At 34.4% G+C, this 18,768-nt stretch overlaps 2 protein-coding genes across 2 annotated transcripts; both read left to right on the forward strand.

Annotated features, from left to right (window-relative positions):
• The first annotated feature begins 3,039 nt into the window (after window positions 1–3,039).
• Window positions 3,040–6,330, forward strand: LOC133309637 (dnaJ protein ERDJ3A). Its single transcript, XM_061510430.1, has 7 exons — window positions 3,040–3,229; window positions 3,732–3,787; window positions 3,894–3,967; window positions 4,152–4,675; window positions 4,757–5,095; window positions 5,327–5,680; window positions 5,763–6,330. The coding sequence occupies exons 1-7, from the start codon at window positions 3,131–3,133 to the stop codon at window positions 6,048–6,050; spliced, it is 1,734 nt and encodes a 577-aa protein (XP_061366414.1). The 5' UTR covers window positions 3,040–3,130; the 3' UTR covers window positions 6,051–6,330.
• Window positions 6,331–15,194: 8,864 nt separating this feature from the next.
• On the forward strand, window positions 15,195–18,655 carry LOC133309638 (pyruvate decarboxylase 2). The gene is made up of 6 exons (XM_061510431.1): window positions 15,195–16,362; window positions 16,601–16,764; window positions 16,945–17,595; window positions 17,677–17,794; window positions 17,951–18,139; window positions 18,244–18,655. The coding sequence occupies exons 1-6, from the start codon at window positions 15,835–15,837 to the stop codon at window positions 18,412–18,414; spliced, it is 1,821 nt and encodes a 606-aa protein (XP_061366415.1). The 5' UTR covers window positions 15,195–15,834; the 3' UTR covers window positions 18,415–18,655.
• Window positions 18,656–18,768: the final 113 nt, after the last annotated feature.

An 18,768-nucleotide genomic window follows, 5' to 3' on the forward strand; every position in this document is an offset into this window, starting at 1 on the left:
CAATTCTATGGAACACCTTCCTCACTTGGCACTCCAAAGGGTCTAGTCCATCTTTCAAAGCATTACAAACTTGTGAAACCTCCTTCTCTATCCTCCGTTGATAGGAACTGCATAGAATCAACCAATTCATGTTGGGTTTATGCTCTTACTCTACAAAGCCCAATCGGGCTCAAGTTATGAGAAAAGCCCAAGTAGCCTAGGGATACTTGGCACCCATTTATATTCTCACTTTTAGCCATCAGCCTGTAGGTCTTCTTCTGTTGTTGCATAGGCTGGGGTAAGGTCATCTCCCTGAGAGTGAAAGAGTGCCCACACACCACGTTATTCCCCCTTGAGAGATAGTCTGGAAGGTCTGCTAACTATTGCCAACCAGCTACAAGGACAAAGTTCATGCTGCGATGCAGAAGTGATCAGTTCGTGAAGGGAAATCATACACGAGGTGATTCTGCACAAATCTGCACATCAAGAGGTAAACTATAACAATGACATGATGATCCATTTCATTCCAAACCACAAGGGTCTTAAAGCTGGATTACGTATTTGGATGTGGATCTAGTTCTTTGATTTACATTATTCATGTAATTAGTTTACTTTATGAAATATGGCACCTAGGATTCTATGAATAATGGTATATGTTTCGCATGTGTATCTTTATAATTTCCTTCATTAAAAGTGATGCTTTGATATTATTTTAGCTTTAATCCATGGTAGATATTTCATTGTATTTTCTTGAGTTGTAACAAGGAGGCTAATCCCATATGAATAAGTTTCCTCCTTGAATTTTTTATTTTAATTTTTTGTATATTTTTCGTTGTATTACAAAATTGTAATGAAAGAAAATCAAAAGAGGCAACAAGAAGGATGTTTGTCTCTATTTTGGGTGTGTTCATGATCATTCGATGGTCGATTTGAGAAACCAACCCCATGGCATGGAAGAGGACAGAAAATCGAGAAAGACGACAACCGAATCCACTGGGAAGACACCAGACGTGTCGCCAAGCGCAATTGGAAATGGCTGTGAATGGGCGCCACTCGCCTGAAAAGATGTCGTGCGTGTAGGTGCGTGAAAGGTCATATTAGAGGGGTTCCGATGGTCGTAGCTTTATCTCTTCAGGGCGGTCTTGGCCCTAGAGTTTCGTGCTGAGATGATTTCGGGTGACGTTTAGGTGCTTGAAAGTTGACTTTGGGTTTCTTGCCAAAGTTTGGTATTTAGGGTCTTTGGCCCATAGTTACCATAAAGGGGCTTGAACCAGATCCCTATGGACCAAAAGGAGGGCTGGAGAGTTTTTATTTGTATTTTTATTTTTATTTGTATTTTTATTTTTCTCTAGGAAACCTTAGATTAAAGTCTATTTGAATTATTATTATTTTGAGTGGATTATTTATATGATTAATAACATGCTCGATGTGATAACATGCCATATAGAATAGGTGGTGTCATATTGTTGCATAACTTGTTAATTACATGGGCACGATGATTGTTAAAGTTTGCACGACTAGATTAATAGTCTTCCATGCATTAACATTTTCTCCTTCCTGCTCTTGGGTTTGGCCAATTGGTTAAAAATTATCTTATTCATTTGGTATCAAAGCTATGCGTATATGATTATAAAACCCAATTTTTTTATTTATTAAAATAATTCTAAATTTGCATATAGAACTTCAAGTTCATGATAAAATTTCGTTTGGAATTTTTTGTAATTGATCTTGAAAACCGTGGGATTTTTGTTTTACATGTGATAAGAGTTTGCTAAGTATATGTTATATGCATATTTTAAGAAAATTTTGAATATGAATTTTTGGGTTTTATTACATGAAAGTTTAGAAAATTTCTCAAATTATTTTCAATCGATATGTTAAAATCTTAAATTGCTTTGCAGCTTTTGAAAAACAAGTTTTTAGTTATCTATTGACACAAAAATGGTTTGAAATCGTTTCTATAGCAAAAGAATTTCGTTCATGAATGTATTGTTACGAAATATAGGGTTTATATTATGAAAGTTTCAATCTTTCTTTAAATTGACCTTGTTTCATTGATGTAAAACGAAAATTGGTTTGAGGATTTTAGTTCCTCTATTGTTTTCTTACTGTTTTATATTGTTTTTAATGCAAAAATTATATTTTTTTGTGCCAAGAAAAAATCGAGACTAATAACTTCAAAATTTATTATTGAAACTTCTAAAAGCTCTAAAAAAATCTGCTGTTTTTGAGATAGATTATATTATAATATTGTTGGTTTGTTATTTCTGGTTTATTTTGTGATGAAAATTGCCAAAAAGATCTGCTATTTTTGAGCTTTGACAAAGCTCCTACGGCGAAACTCGATTTCAAGCGGATCAACCCGTTAAAGGAAGAAAAAGACACTGCAATACAAAAATCTTAAGAAATCTTAAGGGTCAGGGTGAGATTGTGAGGGAGACATCCTATTTATATTTCTCATTGAAAAGTCTCACGAGTCCACACTAATAGAAAATTCATTAAAATCGTCAGATTTTTGAATACCATAAGATTATTATTATTTTTTTAAAATCCTGATTAAATACAAACGAATTTGGAAGGACTCTAAAATAATCTTTTAAAATCCTAATCGAATACACGTAACTTTTTTTCAATCTTTTAAAATCTTAATTAAACACCAATATATTTTTTTGTCCGAAAATAATCCATTAAAATCTTTTGAAATTCCAATCTAATACACCCTTCTTAGTTCATAAATTGATACTTAAAATTTTAATTTGGTATTCAATTTTTTTTAAAAAAATAATTTATTATAGTACGGATATTAATTAAAAAAAATTATTTTACATATGTCTTAAGTAAGTCCACAAAAAAAAACCTTATGTTTCTGACACAAAATTTATTCTCGTGACATGTTATAGAAATTAGTAAAATAGAAATTAGAAATTCTAAAATCTGATTGGCCAAAATGCGTGGTAACACGTCAAAATGCCATGTGTAATTTGATGGTATTAACCTCGAAACTTCTGGACGCTATCCCCTCTCCCCCTGGAAACTTATTTATCGAACCGCGATTCCGTTACCGTCACTGTTACCTCCGAAAACGAAAGCTCCGATATCCGAATTCAAACTCTCTCCGGCTAAAGGTTCTGGTTCAGGTTCGAACCCGGGTATGAGGACTCGTATTGCTACCATATGGGTCTTCGTGGCTACGCTATGTTTCCTTGCAAGCTTTTTGGAATTGGAAGCCAAAAGCATCGACCCCTACAAGGTCAGTCTCAAACCCAAGTTTTCTTTCTTTCTTTCTTTTCCAATTTGATGAAACTTGGTTCAGGGTTTGAGAAATGGAGAAATTCCCATTGCGTTCTTGGTAATTTGTTACTTATAGCTTAATCTTTGGTTGCTATATAGAATGCTCAATCTGGGTTATCTTTTAAGTTTATAAATTTGGGTTTTTTTTTGCCATATGACCGTTTTTTCTAAATTTTTTTCTTTTTAATTTTATTTCTTCTTGGTTTGATCTTATCAAACAATGTCAAGCATGTTCTGAGAATGTCTTTGTATATTTAAATTGATGAATATTCAATTCAAAGTTTTTGTCTTTAATTGGTTCAAGACCTGAACGAGAAAAGGATGCTAAATCTTTTATTTCAAGCTGGCACTGATCAAGAATCAAAGATGGATTCCAAATGGGGTGAAAAGAGGAAAAATTTATTTATTCATTTATATTTTTTGAGAGCATAAACTGATTGTACATGCTTGAATTTTATCAGGTTCTTGGGGTTGATAAAAATGCAAGTCAGCGGGAAATACAGAAGGCTTTCCACAAGTATGTCTATTTTGTATTCTTATTGTTTGTGACATGGCATTGTGTAAACCATTCTCTTCTGATAACTGATTTTCTTTATTAACTCGCCTCGTAATTTGTTTTTCAGGCTCTCTCTCCAGTATCACCCTGACAAGAACAAAGCCAAGGGTGCACAAGAGAAGTTTGCTCAGATCAATAATGGTATAAAATTTTTTGTATTCTCGCTCTCTACCAAACACACATACACAAAAGCTCATACTTGCTGGAACAAAGAGTTATGCTATAGTCAATTATATAAGTAGTTTCATGCTCTTTTGTAGGCTTACTTTCTTCCTATTTCTTGTTTGAGGATGTTCATGTGTGTGTTATTTTTTTCGTTTATCAGCATATGAGATCTTATCCGATGAACAGAAGAGGAAGAATTATGACTTGTATGGAGATGAGAAAGGAAATCCTGGTTTTGAAGCTGGCCATCCAGGAGATCAGGGTGGATATACTTATTTCACGGGAGGTGGTCCCGGACAAAGCAATTTTAACTTCCGACCAGGGGAATGGCAGGGCATGGGTGGGCAGGGAGGCTCTAAGTCATTCTCCTTTTCCTTTGGCGGCTCTGGTGATTCAAATTCTTTTGGATTTGGTTTGGATGATATTTTTGGCAGTCTTTTTGGCGGCGGCGGCGGTGGTGGTGGGAGACAGTTTGGTGGTTTTGGCAGTTCAACTAGTTCTCAATCTGGGTCCAAGAGTTCTCTCAAAAGTTTTAGAGCCATAAATTCACATATCTACAAGAAAGAAATAGCTGATCAAGGGATGACTTGGTTTTTGTTATCTTATACACCCTCATTGAAGGGGATCCAATACTTTGAATCCACTGTAGAGGAGGTTGCCAGTTCATTGCAAGGAGCTTTGAAGGTTCTTATTTATTTCTGAACTCTTTCATTTTCGTTGATTGTGATAGGTTGGCATAGCTTATTTCTCTCTTCTGTGTGACAGGTTGGAAGCATTAATTGTGAAAAGGAAGTCTCATTATGTAAGGAGCTTGGTGTCAATCCACGCAGAGCTCCAAGGCTTTTTGTTTATTCTTACAAGGAGAATGAAAAGGGTTCTTTGGTGGAATATGGTGGTGACTTGGCTGTTAAGAATTTGAAGGCTTTCTGTCAAGAACACTTGCCAAGGTTTTCAAAACGGACTGACTTGAATTATCTTGATCAATTTAGCACTAATGGAAAGTTGCCTAGGGTGATGCTTCTCTCCACCAAGAAGGACACTCCTGTAATTTGGCGTGTGCTTAGCGGCTTGTATCACAGACGCATTACTTTCAGCGATGCAGAGGTATGTAAGTGCTGGTTGTGAACATTTTTTTTTTTTCCGGTTAATCTCTTTCTTTAAACCAATTGAAGGTTAACAAGATAAAGGTAATTCATTAGACTCAATCAGCCTATATCGTGATAATGTTTTAAGTACTTGTCAGGTTTTTTATAGCTTATTTCTTGGGGGAAATTACACTTGGTTTTTGTATTCATGTATGAACAAAATTTAATGTGTATCTTGAATCATTTGTAGGTTCATGATGTATCGGATCCAAGAGTGAAAAGGCTAGGAGTTGATGCACTTCCAGCTATTGTAGGTTGGCTACCTAATGGAGAGAAGCGAATTCTGAAAACAGGGATCTCTGTAAAAGATATAAAATCTGCAGTTCTTGATCTTAGTAATGTACTTGATAGTTTTGAAAAAGTTAGTAAAAAGGAAGCGTCAGGTCAGGCCAAGAAAACACGAAGTGATTCAGATGAGGGACACATACAGTTGCTTTCTAGGTCAAACTTTGATGATCTTTGTGGTGAGAGAACTCCAGTCTGCATAATTGGTGCCTTCAGATCTTCTAAAGCTAGAGAAAAGCTAGAATCAATTCTCTCTTTGGTGAGTGTATATTTCATTTACTCAACAGTTTATATATAACTTTTTCTTGTGCAAACTCTCTAAGGGAGCACTGCAATTTCAGGTTTCTCAAAAGTCTTTGTCAAGACGCCCAAATCAAGGAGCAAGCTCTAGGGACTCTATTTCCTATGCTCTGTTAGATGCCGCAAAGCAACAGTCGTTTTTAAATAAATTTGATAAAACGGGATATAAATCATCTGATAAGTTGTTGATTGCTTACAAACCTCGGAGAGGGAAGTACACTGCATATATGGGTGAAATGACAGTAGAGGAGGTAGAGAATTTCATCAGCTCCGTTCTCAGTGGAGATATACCGTTCAGGGAGACACATAAGAAGCCTGTACTCAAGTAGAGCACTAGGCAATAACTCTGGATTTTGCGGTACTTTGGTTATACTCATGTACATATATTGAAAGAGAGTCTTTAGCTTTGAAACTAGCAAGAATACAGATAATATTTGCACATAATCTTATCTTATGAGGTTGAGTATGTCAAGTCTGTTATAATGAAATTTTCTTAAGGACAATATTATTTTAGTCTATCATTTTCCTTGAACATGGGGTGCTCTAGAAAACTCCTTGAACCTAATGCAAAGCAAACACTGAACATTTATAAGAATAGCATGCCTTATAATTGAATACATTTATGATTGTTTCTTTGATTTGGGTGTTATAACCTATCTTCTCTTCAAAACAAGATAGAATTTTATGTTTGTTTATAGAATAATCTATAGCAACTTAACAATATAATAAGTCAAGGAAAACAAAAAGGCTGATAGAATTTTTGTGTTGTTCATAATCATTTTATTATGTCACTCTTTAACATTATAGAGTGAGGGCGACAATGACTGTCATCTCGGCATCTCAAATTTGACATGGCAGAAAACGAGCACAGGGCCCACAATCATCGCAGAGTAGAGTGAAGCTGCTGCTTGGAATCTCACCGAGCCAGTTGAGAGTCACTAACACGTGTCACTAAACGATCCACTATAATTAGGATGGTGCAGAAACCATTCAAAGTTGGCAAGCTGGTAATGAAATCAAGGGTGAGGTCCTAGAATAAAACTTGTGCTGATCAGGTGTTTGTATAGTTTAAGATAGCAACTCTTTAATAGACTGATGGTCAGTACGGATAATGAAATCGGCCCCAAACTAATAATGGCGTGACTTCTCTACAACTTCCACAATTGTATATAATTCACGGAAAAAAAAATATTATTATTTAAATAAAAAATTAAGAAAATATAATATTTTGAAATCAATTTACAAATATATAGCAATCAGTCGCTTCTAAAATAAGCGTGAGTGGTCGCGTCCAATCTAGGCGCGATTCACTCAATGATGACACGTGCTATAAATTTTTTAACAGTTTTATCATAAAATTTTGAAAGGTCATAACTTTTGATTTGAGTGTTCGAATCAAGTATTTTTTTTCCACGTAACTTTTCTAGAGCTACGCGTTGGCAAATCCCTGAATTTGGTCAAAAATATTTCCCAAAAAATGTTTCCTTATGTCCTGTTTGGCACGTTAATGTGAATGATGTTATTTAAGTTGAAATTTTGTCTCCCACAAATACAATTTGATAATCACAAGAGTGTTTAAACCCAAAAACCCCTGAACTAAAATCATGAGCTACATCACGTACCATCGATTTCTTGGTCTAGTTTTCCCACTTCCCTATATCGTTAATAGTATTACTTCCTCGTCTCTTCATCATCTATGTGTATTATCCCGTTATAGTGGTTTTCCCAACTTTCATTAACCCGAGTCAGCAATTTGGCACTCTTTTTTTTGCCACTGTTAGTCTCTGAACCAGCGATTTTTTCAATAACAAGATCAGTATTCTAGGGCTTTCCGTAAAAAGAAACATTGTTATCCTTTGTTGCTTGTATGTATATGGAGAGAAAACCACTGTCATAATTATAAACATTTTTAACAAATAAACGTATGTTGTCTTTTTTTGGAAAATTTTGGTAGATAAAATGCTCTTGTGGTGGTACCATTATTGCAAATTCGAAAAAAATTGAATTTTTTTTACCAAATCCCCTTCAATGAGATTCAATTGCGTAGATCTCGAAAAGTTATGTGGAATAAAAAAAATTATTTGATTTGGATACCTAAATCAAAAGTTACGGTCTTTCGAAATTTTATGATAAAAAATGTTGATTTTTTTCTGCCATGTGTTAACACCAAACACCCTACTGCACCTTATTTGTGCGCGATCAGTCACACCTATTTTGCGTGCACGGGTTGCTATAAATTTGTAAATTGGTTCCAAATTGTTATGTTTTTGTAATTTGTTATGGGATAGGATATTGTGACAATCAAGTAAAGTTACAACTAATGTTACTACCAATCAATCTCATCGTTAGATTGGTAGTATCGATCTCACGGTCCTCATTGGTCTCTTAAATAGTCTCTTTTTATTCGTTTCTCTCTCCCTCTTCTCTCTCTCTTCCCTTCTCTCTCTCACTATACACTCTACCGCCGCTGCCCACAGCCTCTGTCCCGATGGGGTCGCCTGCCTCCGTCGCCGATTGGATTGGATCGGATGGTATAATTCCCAGTTGAAACAAATGGTCCGGTTCCGATTTCGATTTGTAAAATATTTAATCAGATAATTCATCAGCATTTTGATAATTAATGAATCTCAAATAGGTTTGTTTCAATGACCAATGCTAAGGAAAGTGCTTCGGTGCTCCAGCGACATCCAAATCGCTTAACTTTCACTGGTTTGCGAATCAATTATCTTAAAATAAAATATATTTTAATTTAATCCTTAAATTAAAACAATCATTGCAATAAAGTATTTAATTGTAGTGTCGTCTATGTCTGTGTTAGGGCAAACGCAAACACAAACACAGACGATTCTGGTAACGGGTGGGGCGGGGTTCATCGGATCCCACACGGTGGTTCAGCTTCTGAAGCAGGGATTTAGAGTTTTCGTAATCGACAATCTTCACAATTCCGTCATCGAAGCTGTCCATAGGATCCGCCATTTGGTGGGTCCTCACCGTTCCAACAATCTCCACTTCTTCCATGGTGATCTCCTTCGGGACAGAGACTGTGGGCAGCGGCGGCAGCAGAGTGTATACAGAGAGAAGGGGGAGAGAGAAACGAATAGAAAGGGACTATTTAAGAGACCAACGAGGACTCTGAGATGATCGCTACTACCAATTTAACGGTGAGATTGATTGGTAGTAACATTGGTTGTAACTTTACTTGGTTGTCATAATATCTTGTTATTTAAATAATTTTTTTCCCCATAATTCACGGATATATGTTGATTAGGCTTGCACTCTTGGCTCTGCTTAAATAGGAGGTTGGCTTTCCTTTTCGAAGTAACACTGCATCTATGCTATAATTTGAAGCATCAGTCTCGGCTATAAATTGTGATGCGAAATCTAGAAGGGCAAGCATAGTTTGTGATGTAGCTTTTTAAAGGATCTCAAGGCTTCATTAACCGCTTTTGTCCACTGGAGTTTGACAGCTTTAAGTAGGTTAAGGGAAGCATAATGCAAGACAATTCTTCTGTTATAATTAACTCGAGGAAGGCTCGTAGCTGTTTGACCACTGCATCGATGGAGTATTAGTCAGTCCAAATGGCATGACCAGGAACTCAAAGTGACCATCGTGCATCCCAAATGGTATTGGTAGAGCGCGTATTTAATGGTAGCATGAGAGAAGATCTTAGTGAATGTTGTGGCTCCAAATAATTCATCTAACAACTCATCTATAGTTGGAATGGGAAAGCAATTGTGTAGTCAACACACATTCGCCAACTTCAATCGCGAATTGTGAAGAATATTATGGGCCCTAACTGGGTTGTATGAAGCCTGGTTTTAAGAGTTCTGATACTTGGGCTTACTCTAACAAGTTTAGAGCTTTAGTAATCTCAAACCAGATTTTGATTTTTCTTTATTTTATTTCTTTCTCTCTCTCTCTTTATTTCTTTTTCCTTCTTGGATTGATCCTATCAAACAATGTCTATTTGCATGTTGTGAGAATGCATGCCATTATATATTTAAATTGAAGAATATTCACTTGCAAGTTCTAGTCTTTACCTAAATGATAAAAGATACTAATTCTTTTATCTAGCTGCGTAAACTGATTGTGTACATATCCATATTAATCAGGTTCTTGGGGTCTATGAGAATTCAAGCAAGAGGGAAATTCAAATGACTTATCACAAGTGTGTCTATTTTGTATTTTTGCTTATAATTAATCTTCTTTAACTGATTGTATTCCTGCTGATTTTCTTAATTAATTTGGTTTTGTTTCCAGGCTCTTTTCATTATCACCCTGATAAGAATCCAGCCAAGAGTGCAAAAAAGAAAGTATAGAAAGTTGTTTTTCAGGCTGTTTCTCCATTATGATTATTTTTAAAAAAAATTTGGATGTTTGTAATTTAGTTCCTCACTAATCAAATTAAACTAGATTCCTCTTTATTCTTGTGATTTCTTTTTCTTGTCATGTGTAAGCTTTTTTTTCATTATTATTAATGTTATATTAGCTCAGTACTGTTGTTTCTTGACTTTGAATTATTATTATTTATTTTTTGGATTATGTCATCTTTACATTTTTTTATTTGTAAACTATAATTGCCATCAAGAATAAGAATAAACTTACCGACTTATTTGATGGAAGCTCAAACTATCAATATATAATTAGAGATTAATACTTCTCGTATTGTAAAAGATAATTGTTATCTCCTACACATACATAAAAATATATGAGATTTTTTTTTTTTTTTTTTTTTACATAATTTCATATAAATCTCACGTATAAGAAATAAAATTATCTCCTAAAAACAATAATCACATATTCTCGTAACATAATGGAGCTGTAACTAGTACTACGTACACTTACAATATTGGAGCATATTCCCTGCCTTGTAATGCAATATAATAGCTGGCAGCTATGACTTTTTTTGTTTGTCTCATTGTTTTCTTTTGTATCAATGCAATATAACAGGTGCGGTGTGAGTGTGATTACTGAAAATAATTTTGCCCTAAACGTTGTTGACTCAAGTTGTGAAGTCTTTAGTGGGATTTATCTGTAGACTCAAAATTTATTTTATATCTCGTTTATTATAAATAAATACTAGTGTTTTTTTTTTAAAAAAAAAATTGGTTATTTTTATTCAAGTCATTCTTTATGGTATCTAGCTAAAAATAATATGATCAGTTCGGTTCACTATAAACCGGGTTAAATATAAACTAACTTGTATCGGATCAAGTATAGTTTAAGTTGGAAAATTGACTCATTATCTTACATTTCCTTTATTTGTTTATATAATAGAGTCTTAAGCAATTTTAAGCAATTTGCGTAATTAACTTATATTAAAAAATTAAATTAACTCAAATTAAAAAAATTAAAATTAATTATTACTTAAAATAGATGAGTGTTTGTTTTAAAATAATATTGAGACAAAACTTTAAAAGAATTTAATAATTATATGATTAATTATAACAATTTAAAACTTATAATAAGCTATCTTGTCCACTATAAATTAGCTTATATCGAATTAGGTCAAATCGGTCCAAATGAAATAGTTCATAATAGTTGAATAATATATACAAGCTAGGATAATAACATGTCAAGAAAAACAAAAAGGTTGATTAAAACAATTAACATGATATCGTACATAATAGTTTTACTTTATGATCCTATTTGTATACTTTAGAGAGAAAGTGATACCCACCATATATACATGCATGATGGCAAAGATGTCTTACTTGGGGATATCACCGGGCCACTTAAGTGTCACTACGGATTGCGCATGACTTCAATTAATCAATTCCAACTTGTCTTAAAACCTGCTGAGCTTTGATTGGATTTAATTACCATCAACTTTCCTGGTTTCATCCCTCACCAAACCAAATCAGTGGATCCCTTTTTCTTTTCCAATTATTATTTAGAAGGAAAAGGAACAACCTAAATCCTTGTTTTTAGCTGGCAATTTGTAGGGTGTTACACCTCAATGAATATATATCTTTCGGATATATTTACTCGAAGAGTCACCATTTTGTCACGTTTGACAAAAAAATTTATCAACCGTCACGTTAACAGTAAATTTTGCTAAAATGTCACGCGGCATATTTCGCTACACTGTGTAGCGAAATATGTTTGCAAGTAATTTGCTACACAGTGTAGTGAAATATGCCATGTCAGGATGCACAGTCAGCAAAAATGACACGTGTCAAGCAGGCAGAATTCAAGCATAATTCGCTACACAGTGTAGCGAATTTCTGCCTGCTTGACACGTGTCATTTTTGCTGACTGTGCATCCTGACATGGCATATTTCACTACACTGTGTAGCAAATTACTTGCAAACATATTTTGCTACACAGTGTAGCGAAATATGCCGCGTGGCATTTTGGCAAAATTTACTGTTGACGTGATAGTCTGATAATTTTTTTTGTCAAAGTGTGATAAAATATTCACTCTTCCATATTTACCGGTTTATCAAATCTATTATAGGGGGTAGCTTTACCAAGATTATTTTCTTAGCTCCAGGTTCGGATTCAAGACTTTTGGTTATTAAAGTTACACCTTAATAATACAAAATTTAATAGTATTGTAAAGCCTTGACTTAGTTATTTAATATTATCTTTTATAACTTCAATTTGTTATAATCTCATTCTTTATTGTTATGGGGTTTATTTCAAAAGTTAAAGAATCCTACCAAGGTGTTACGAGGTTAATTAAAAACTTATAGACTGATCATATTTATAAAATTATAAACTATGGTGATAAAGTTACATAACTTTTTTAAAGATAATAACAAAGTGGAGCGAACCCTTTGTATCATATTATAGAGAGTAAAGTTGGTCTACTCTTTTGGGGCATTTACTTAATTGGTATAATTATATCCTAATATTATTAATTTGAAGTAATTTTTAAATTTATTTTTAAAGTAACGTAAAATTTCCACACAAAAAAGGCGTAAGTTTCAATCAATATCTCATATTAATTAGTTATATGTTTTAAACACATTTTATGCAAGTCATACTCGTCAAGCATAAATTAAATTACTATAATGTCACCGGCTAAAGATAAGATTTTGGTTAATTTAGTTTTTTTTTTTAATTATTTCAAGTCATGGCTAAGAAAAGTAGCATCAACAATCGATTTAACATTTATCCTCAAGTTGAAATTGATTTAACATATATCCTCAAGTTGAAAGACAGACTATAATATTGTCTAGTTGGCCTGAAATTGTCACAACTTAACCAATTCCAAAATTTACGATAAAATAGATATTTGCTTCATGCATTTTATTTCAGACTTATAAAGAACTTTTCACATTAGCATGGATCCTTCTATCCACAAAATGCACACATTAATAAAATAATGAAAACTAAATTATATCATTTCGCAACATTTATACCAAATAGAAACCAAAAGTATTACCTGTTTATCCAATATAACCATCTTTACATTGTCATTACAATCTTTCCAATACAAATTAGGAACATTCCAAGTCCTAACCACCCTAACCTTAATCCTCTAGTCTTCCTTGGTAGGATTAAGATCCTTAATAAAATCATATTTAGAATATACAATGCAAAAGAACGACTTGAGAAGAAGAAGAAGAAAAAGAAAAGAAACAAAGAACATAAGAAATATGTGTAGAGAAGCCAACTTTTCAAAGAATGAGTAATTTTCGGCAAGGGTTTCAAATAGAGAAAAATAAGAAAAATGTCTCATTTAAATAAAAAAAGGAAACTAAATATGATGGCTAATCAACCCCTTGATTAGCGCCCCTTCACTTTCTAATTATATTAGATAGTTTCCTTAATCAATCTAATTATTTGATTTCCTTAATTTGAGTCAATCAATATAATTAATTGGTTTCCTTAATTTTATTCATTGTCATCAAATATAATTTCATGACTATATTTAAATTCAAAATTCAAAATTAGAATTCAAATTAATTTTATTAATTTAATATTTAAATTAATTAGTTTGCATCATGAATAAAGTCTCACTTGACCCATAACACATGTAGTTTAATTTTTTCTAAAGACCTGCTTAAGATGGAAAGTTTACTCTTTTTAAAAGAATCTAAATAAATTATATGTGACAAAACTTTTCATAAAACGACTCTGAATTATAATATAGTATAAATTATAACTCGTGATCACGACTTAGATTAAAAAAGTTAAATTATTTTATTTTACTCAATCCTTAAGTCATTAGCTGTGGATACAATTTCATCTCAATAAATAAATATTTTTTTTTTTGGAATTACAGGAAATCGAACACACTACCACACACCCACACCCACACCGCCCTAGTGGATATAAATTAATTTTTCTAGTGTGTGTGGTAAGTCCACAACTTAATTAAACTAAATAAAAAATTAACCATATACTAATTTGTGTTTAGTGTTGACAACTTTGATAGAAAATTTGTCCGAATTTTTTTTTCTGCAAATTAATTGTTTAAATTCAATATTTTTTATCTTTTACTTTCTTTTGAGAAATACCTTTAAATTACATCAAATGGATAATTCAATCTCACAGACTCACATATTAATTTAGAATTCATTCTCTCTCTCTCTTTTTTTTTTTTTTTTGGTAAACGAATTCATTCTCTTTGAGACTGATTAAACTTTTAAAACATTCAATTAATTTGTGTAATTTTAATTTTTAAATTAATTAGGTATACTTCTTTCATAATTGTAAAATATACGAATGAACAAACTATTGATTAAAATTAGGGGATTCCAACTGACCATGGAAAAATGTATTGCATATTTTTTCTTTTTCTTTTTTTCTAATTTGATGGCCCCCAGCATAGCATGTTCCCTTGTCTCTGGAACAACAAGAGATATAGATTCACAATCCCCTTAAAATTAATATAAAATTACAGCTAGCGAGTAAAAAAAACCGATTCCTTCACTAATCCATTGACCTTGACCAAATTATTGGAATAGTGATCTTTTTTTGGTTTTGTTGTCTATTATTTTGGACCGAACAAGTGTTCGTTTTATATTTGCTTCCTCAACAATAAACGGAAACTTCTTTGCCATTGAATCTTTTTAATATGGTCCAGCATCACCCGTCATTTTTTTACTAAAAACTTAACACTTAGCGGACGTTTGGTACGCGGGATTTTGAGAGATTCTCGGGAACTGAATTTTTCTAAATTTTAAATTTTCAGATATTATCGTAAACTGAACGTAAAAATCATATTTTTGAAAATTGAGTTTCCCGGACAAATAAAAATTTCTCCTATACCAAACGCCATCAATTTTGTTTTTTCCCTCTCTCTCTCCTTTTTTTTGAACCTTTTTTCTCTTTCTCTGGTTTCAGTCACACCAAACTTTTGTTGATCCCCAGGCACACTAACTTCACTTCTTCCTGTTGGATCTTTCTCGACCAGAGAAGAAAAAAACAAAAAACACACACAAACAACTCAAATTCATTTTTTCAAACATCAAACAAAAAAACATTTCATAGTTTGAGACCACCACCGCCAGTGCCAAAACGGAAACAATAAGCCGCCCCTAGTATATGGAAATATTTTCGGTGTTCTAGAACATTGAATACTCCTCCTTTTCCTAAAATGAAAAATTGTAATTCCATTTAAATATTTTATTTTTTTTTCATAAAAATTCCTCCATTTTTTATTTATTTATTTTCGGACATATAAATTTTTTATTTTTTTCATAATTCTTTTTTTTTTCTTTTGGAATGGACCATGATGGTTCAAGACGACCAAAAAAAGCGCTCCTAGTATATGCCATTTTCCATTTTCCATTTCCATTTCCAAGCACCTTCCACTGTCCTGTGTGTTTCAGTTACCACTTTCTCAAGGCACAATCACAAACCTTTCTACTATATAACGCTTACTCTTTTCTGCACCCTTCTCATTCATCAACTACACAACACTACACAAAACAAACAAACACCCTTCAAACACCCATCAATACATACAAACTTCATCTCAACACAAAACCAAAACCCATCAAACAAAGTAACAAACTTCACTACAAAAAAAAACAGTTTTTGTCTTGTTTTTTTTTTAGCATCCTCTTCCTTTTACAATATTCTCCTTTTCTCTCTCCTTCCGATTCTCACTGAACCTCGGAAAACGCGAAGCCTCTGAACACCCACCTGACACAATGGACACAAAGTTAGGATCTTTGAACTCAAGCAAGCCTACAAGCAACGACGTCGTGTCATGCACCGCAAACAGCACAACGGCCATTCAGACTAGTATTCCGGCGACGGCGATCTCTTGCGGCGGAGAGGCCACGCTGGGCTGCCACCTCGCCCGCCGTCTGGTGCAAATCGGCGTCACCGACGTGTTTTCCGTTCCCGGCGACTTCAACCTCACGCTGCTTGACCACCTCATCGCCGAGCCGGCGCTCAACCTCGTCGGCTGCTGCAATGAGCTCAACGCCGGATACGCCGCCGACGGCTACGCCCGGGCTCGCGGCGTCGGTGCCTGCGTCGTCACCTTCACCGTCGGTGGTCTCAGCGTCCTTAACGCAATCGCCGGAGCTTACAGTGAGAATTTGCCACTCATTTGCATCGTTGGTGGTCCCAATTCCAACGATTATGGCACCAACAGAATCCTTCACCACACCATTGGGTTACCAGATTTCAGCCAAGAGTTGAGGTGTTTTCAAACCATTACTTGCTTTCAGGTTTCAAATCTCAAACTGAGTCTTCTTTATTTGATTTTTTTTTTTTTTTTTTTTTTAAATTTGGTGTTATGTGAATGTTTCATGAAGTCATGGATTGATTTGCTGCTACTTTTGGTTTGTTTGTGGTGGATTTCTCTGATTGTGTTTTGTGGGGGTTTTTTTTTTATTTTTTATTTTTTATTTTGTTTGATGTTGAGTGTGAGTTTGATGAGTTGTGTTAACATGGTTTTGATGATAGGCTGTGGTGAATAACTTGGAAGATGCTCATGAATTGATCGATACAGCAATCTCAACTTCATTGAAAGAGAGCAAGCCTGTGTATATAAGCATTAGTTGTAACTTGCCTGCTATTCCTCACCCAACTTTCATTCGTGAGCCTGTTCCTTTTTCATTATCTCTCAAGTAAGTCTTTTTTTTTTTTTTTTTAATGTGAGTAATTGTGAAGATTCCAATTATTGGAAATGTTGATGATTGGGGGTGGAGCATGTACAATGATTGTATTCATCCCATACGCCCTAGTCAGGGTTTAATGGAGAATTTTTTATTTTTTATTTTTGTTGATGATTGGTGGTGTTTTTGCAGAGTGAGTAATCAAATGGGGTTGGAGGCTGCAGTGGAGGCAACAGTAGAATTCCTGAACAAGGCAGTGAAACCAGTGCTAGTGGGTGGTCCTAAACTAAGGGTTGCAAAAGCATCTGATGCCTTTGTTAAACTTGCTGATGCATGTGGTTATGCACTTGCTGTGATGCCAGCAGCCAAAGGGCTAGTTCCTGAGCACCATCCCCATTTCATTGGAACTTATTGGGGTGCTGTTAGTACTGCATTCTGTGCTGAGATTGTGGAGTCTGCAGATGCATACTTGTTTGCTGGTCCCATTTTCAATGACTACAGCTCTGTGGGGTATTCACTTCTTCTCAAGAAAGAGAAGGCAATCATTGTGCAGCCTGAAAGGGTTGTCATTGCAAATGGACCTGCATTTGGGTGTGTGTTGATGAAGGATTTCCTCATGGCACTTGCAAAGCGTCTCAAACACAACAGTACTGCATATGAAAATTACCACAGGATATTTGTCCCTGAAGGGCATCCTTTGAAGGCTGCACCCAAAGAACCTTTGAGGGTTAATGTTCTTTTCCAACATATACAAAAGATGCTATCTGGTGAAACAGCTGTAATTGCTGAGACAGGAGACTCATGGTTTAACTGCCAAAAACTGAAATTGCCAAGGGGATGTGGGTAAGTATATGAGAGAAAGTGATTTGTTTCATTTATCATCTTTTTTTCTTCTTCTTAGTTTGATAAAAATATTGTTGACAGGTATGAGTTCCAAATGCAATATGGCTCAATTGGATGGTCTGTTGGTGCAACTCTTGGTTATGCACAAGCTGTCCCTCAGAAGCGAGTGATTGCTTGCATTGGTGATGGAAGCTTTCAGGTTTGTCTTGCATAATTTACTTAAAAGCATGATGATTTCAATCAAAATGTAATTTTATTTTTCTTTAGGCGTTTCAAAATTTGTTCTAAATATTAACTCAAAAACAAATCTTGAACTGAATATGGTGTTCTTATCTTTCTTTAAATTCATTTTTAGGTGACTGCTCAGGATGTGTCAACAATGCTGCGATGCGGGCAAAATACCATAATCTTCCTAATAAATAACGGTGGATACACCATTGAGGTTGAAATTCATGATGGACCATACAATGTGATTAAGAACTGGAATTACACTGGATTGATTGATGCAATCCACAATGGTGAAGGGAAATGCTGGACTGCAAAGGTGAGTAGTTTCTTTCTTGACATAGTGAACTCTCATCAAACTTCACTTCTTAAAAAATGGATAAAGTGCTGATCTTGTATCCTTTCATGCATGCTTAATTTCAGGTCTTCTGCGAAGAGGAGCTAGTTGAAGCAATTAACACAGCAACAGGACCAAAGAAAGATTGCTTATGCTTCATTGAGGTGATTGTTCACAAGGATGACACAAGCAAAGAGTTACTTGAATGGGGTTCTAGGGTCTCTGCTGCTAATAGCCGTGCTCCCAATCCTCAGTAAGGTTCAGAGTTCAGCTTATTACTACATTGCTGGAATTGCCCTTTTAACTCAACAAAATTGAGAACCCTTTTAAGATGTCCTTGTACGGTGTTTACTTTTGTTAATGGCTTGCACATTTATGTATCTGAGTCAACTTGTTTGTGTAAATTCATTCCCTTGATATAAAAATCAATCCCCATCACCTTTTTTTATTTTGTAATGCCTCGCTGTTTCAAGATTCTTACGTGAAGCATATTTTTTCTTCTTCTCTTTTTGTTTATTTGGTACATTATATTAAGCATCTTTAATTGGGTTGTGTGTGGAAAAGATGCGTCTGAATTCACAAGATGGTTGTGTGAGTATTAGTTTTTTTTT

Source organism: Gastrolobium bilobum, unplaced genomic scaffold, assembly GCF_033153095.1.
Source record: "Gastrolobium bilobum isolate Gb01-03AN ecotype WA unplaced genomic scaffold, APGP_CSIRO_Gbil_v1 utg9061, whole genome shotgun sequence".
Lineage (NCBI taxonomy): Eukaryota > Viridiplantae > Streptophyta > Magnoliopsida > Fabales > Fabaceae > Gastrolobium > Gastrolobium bilobum.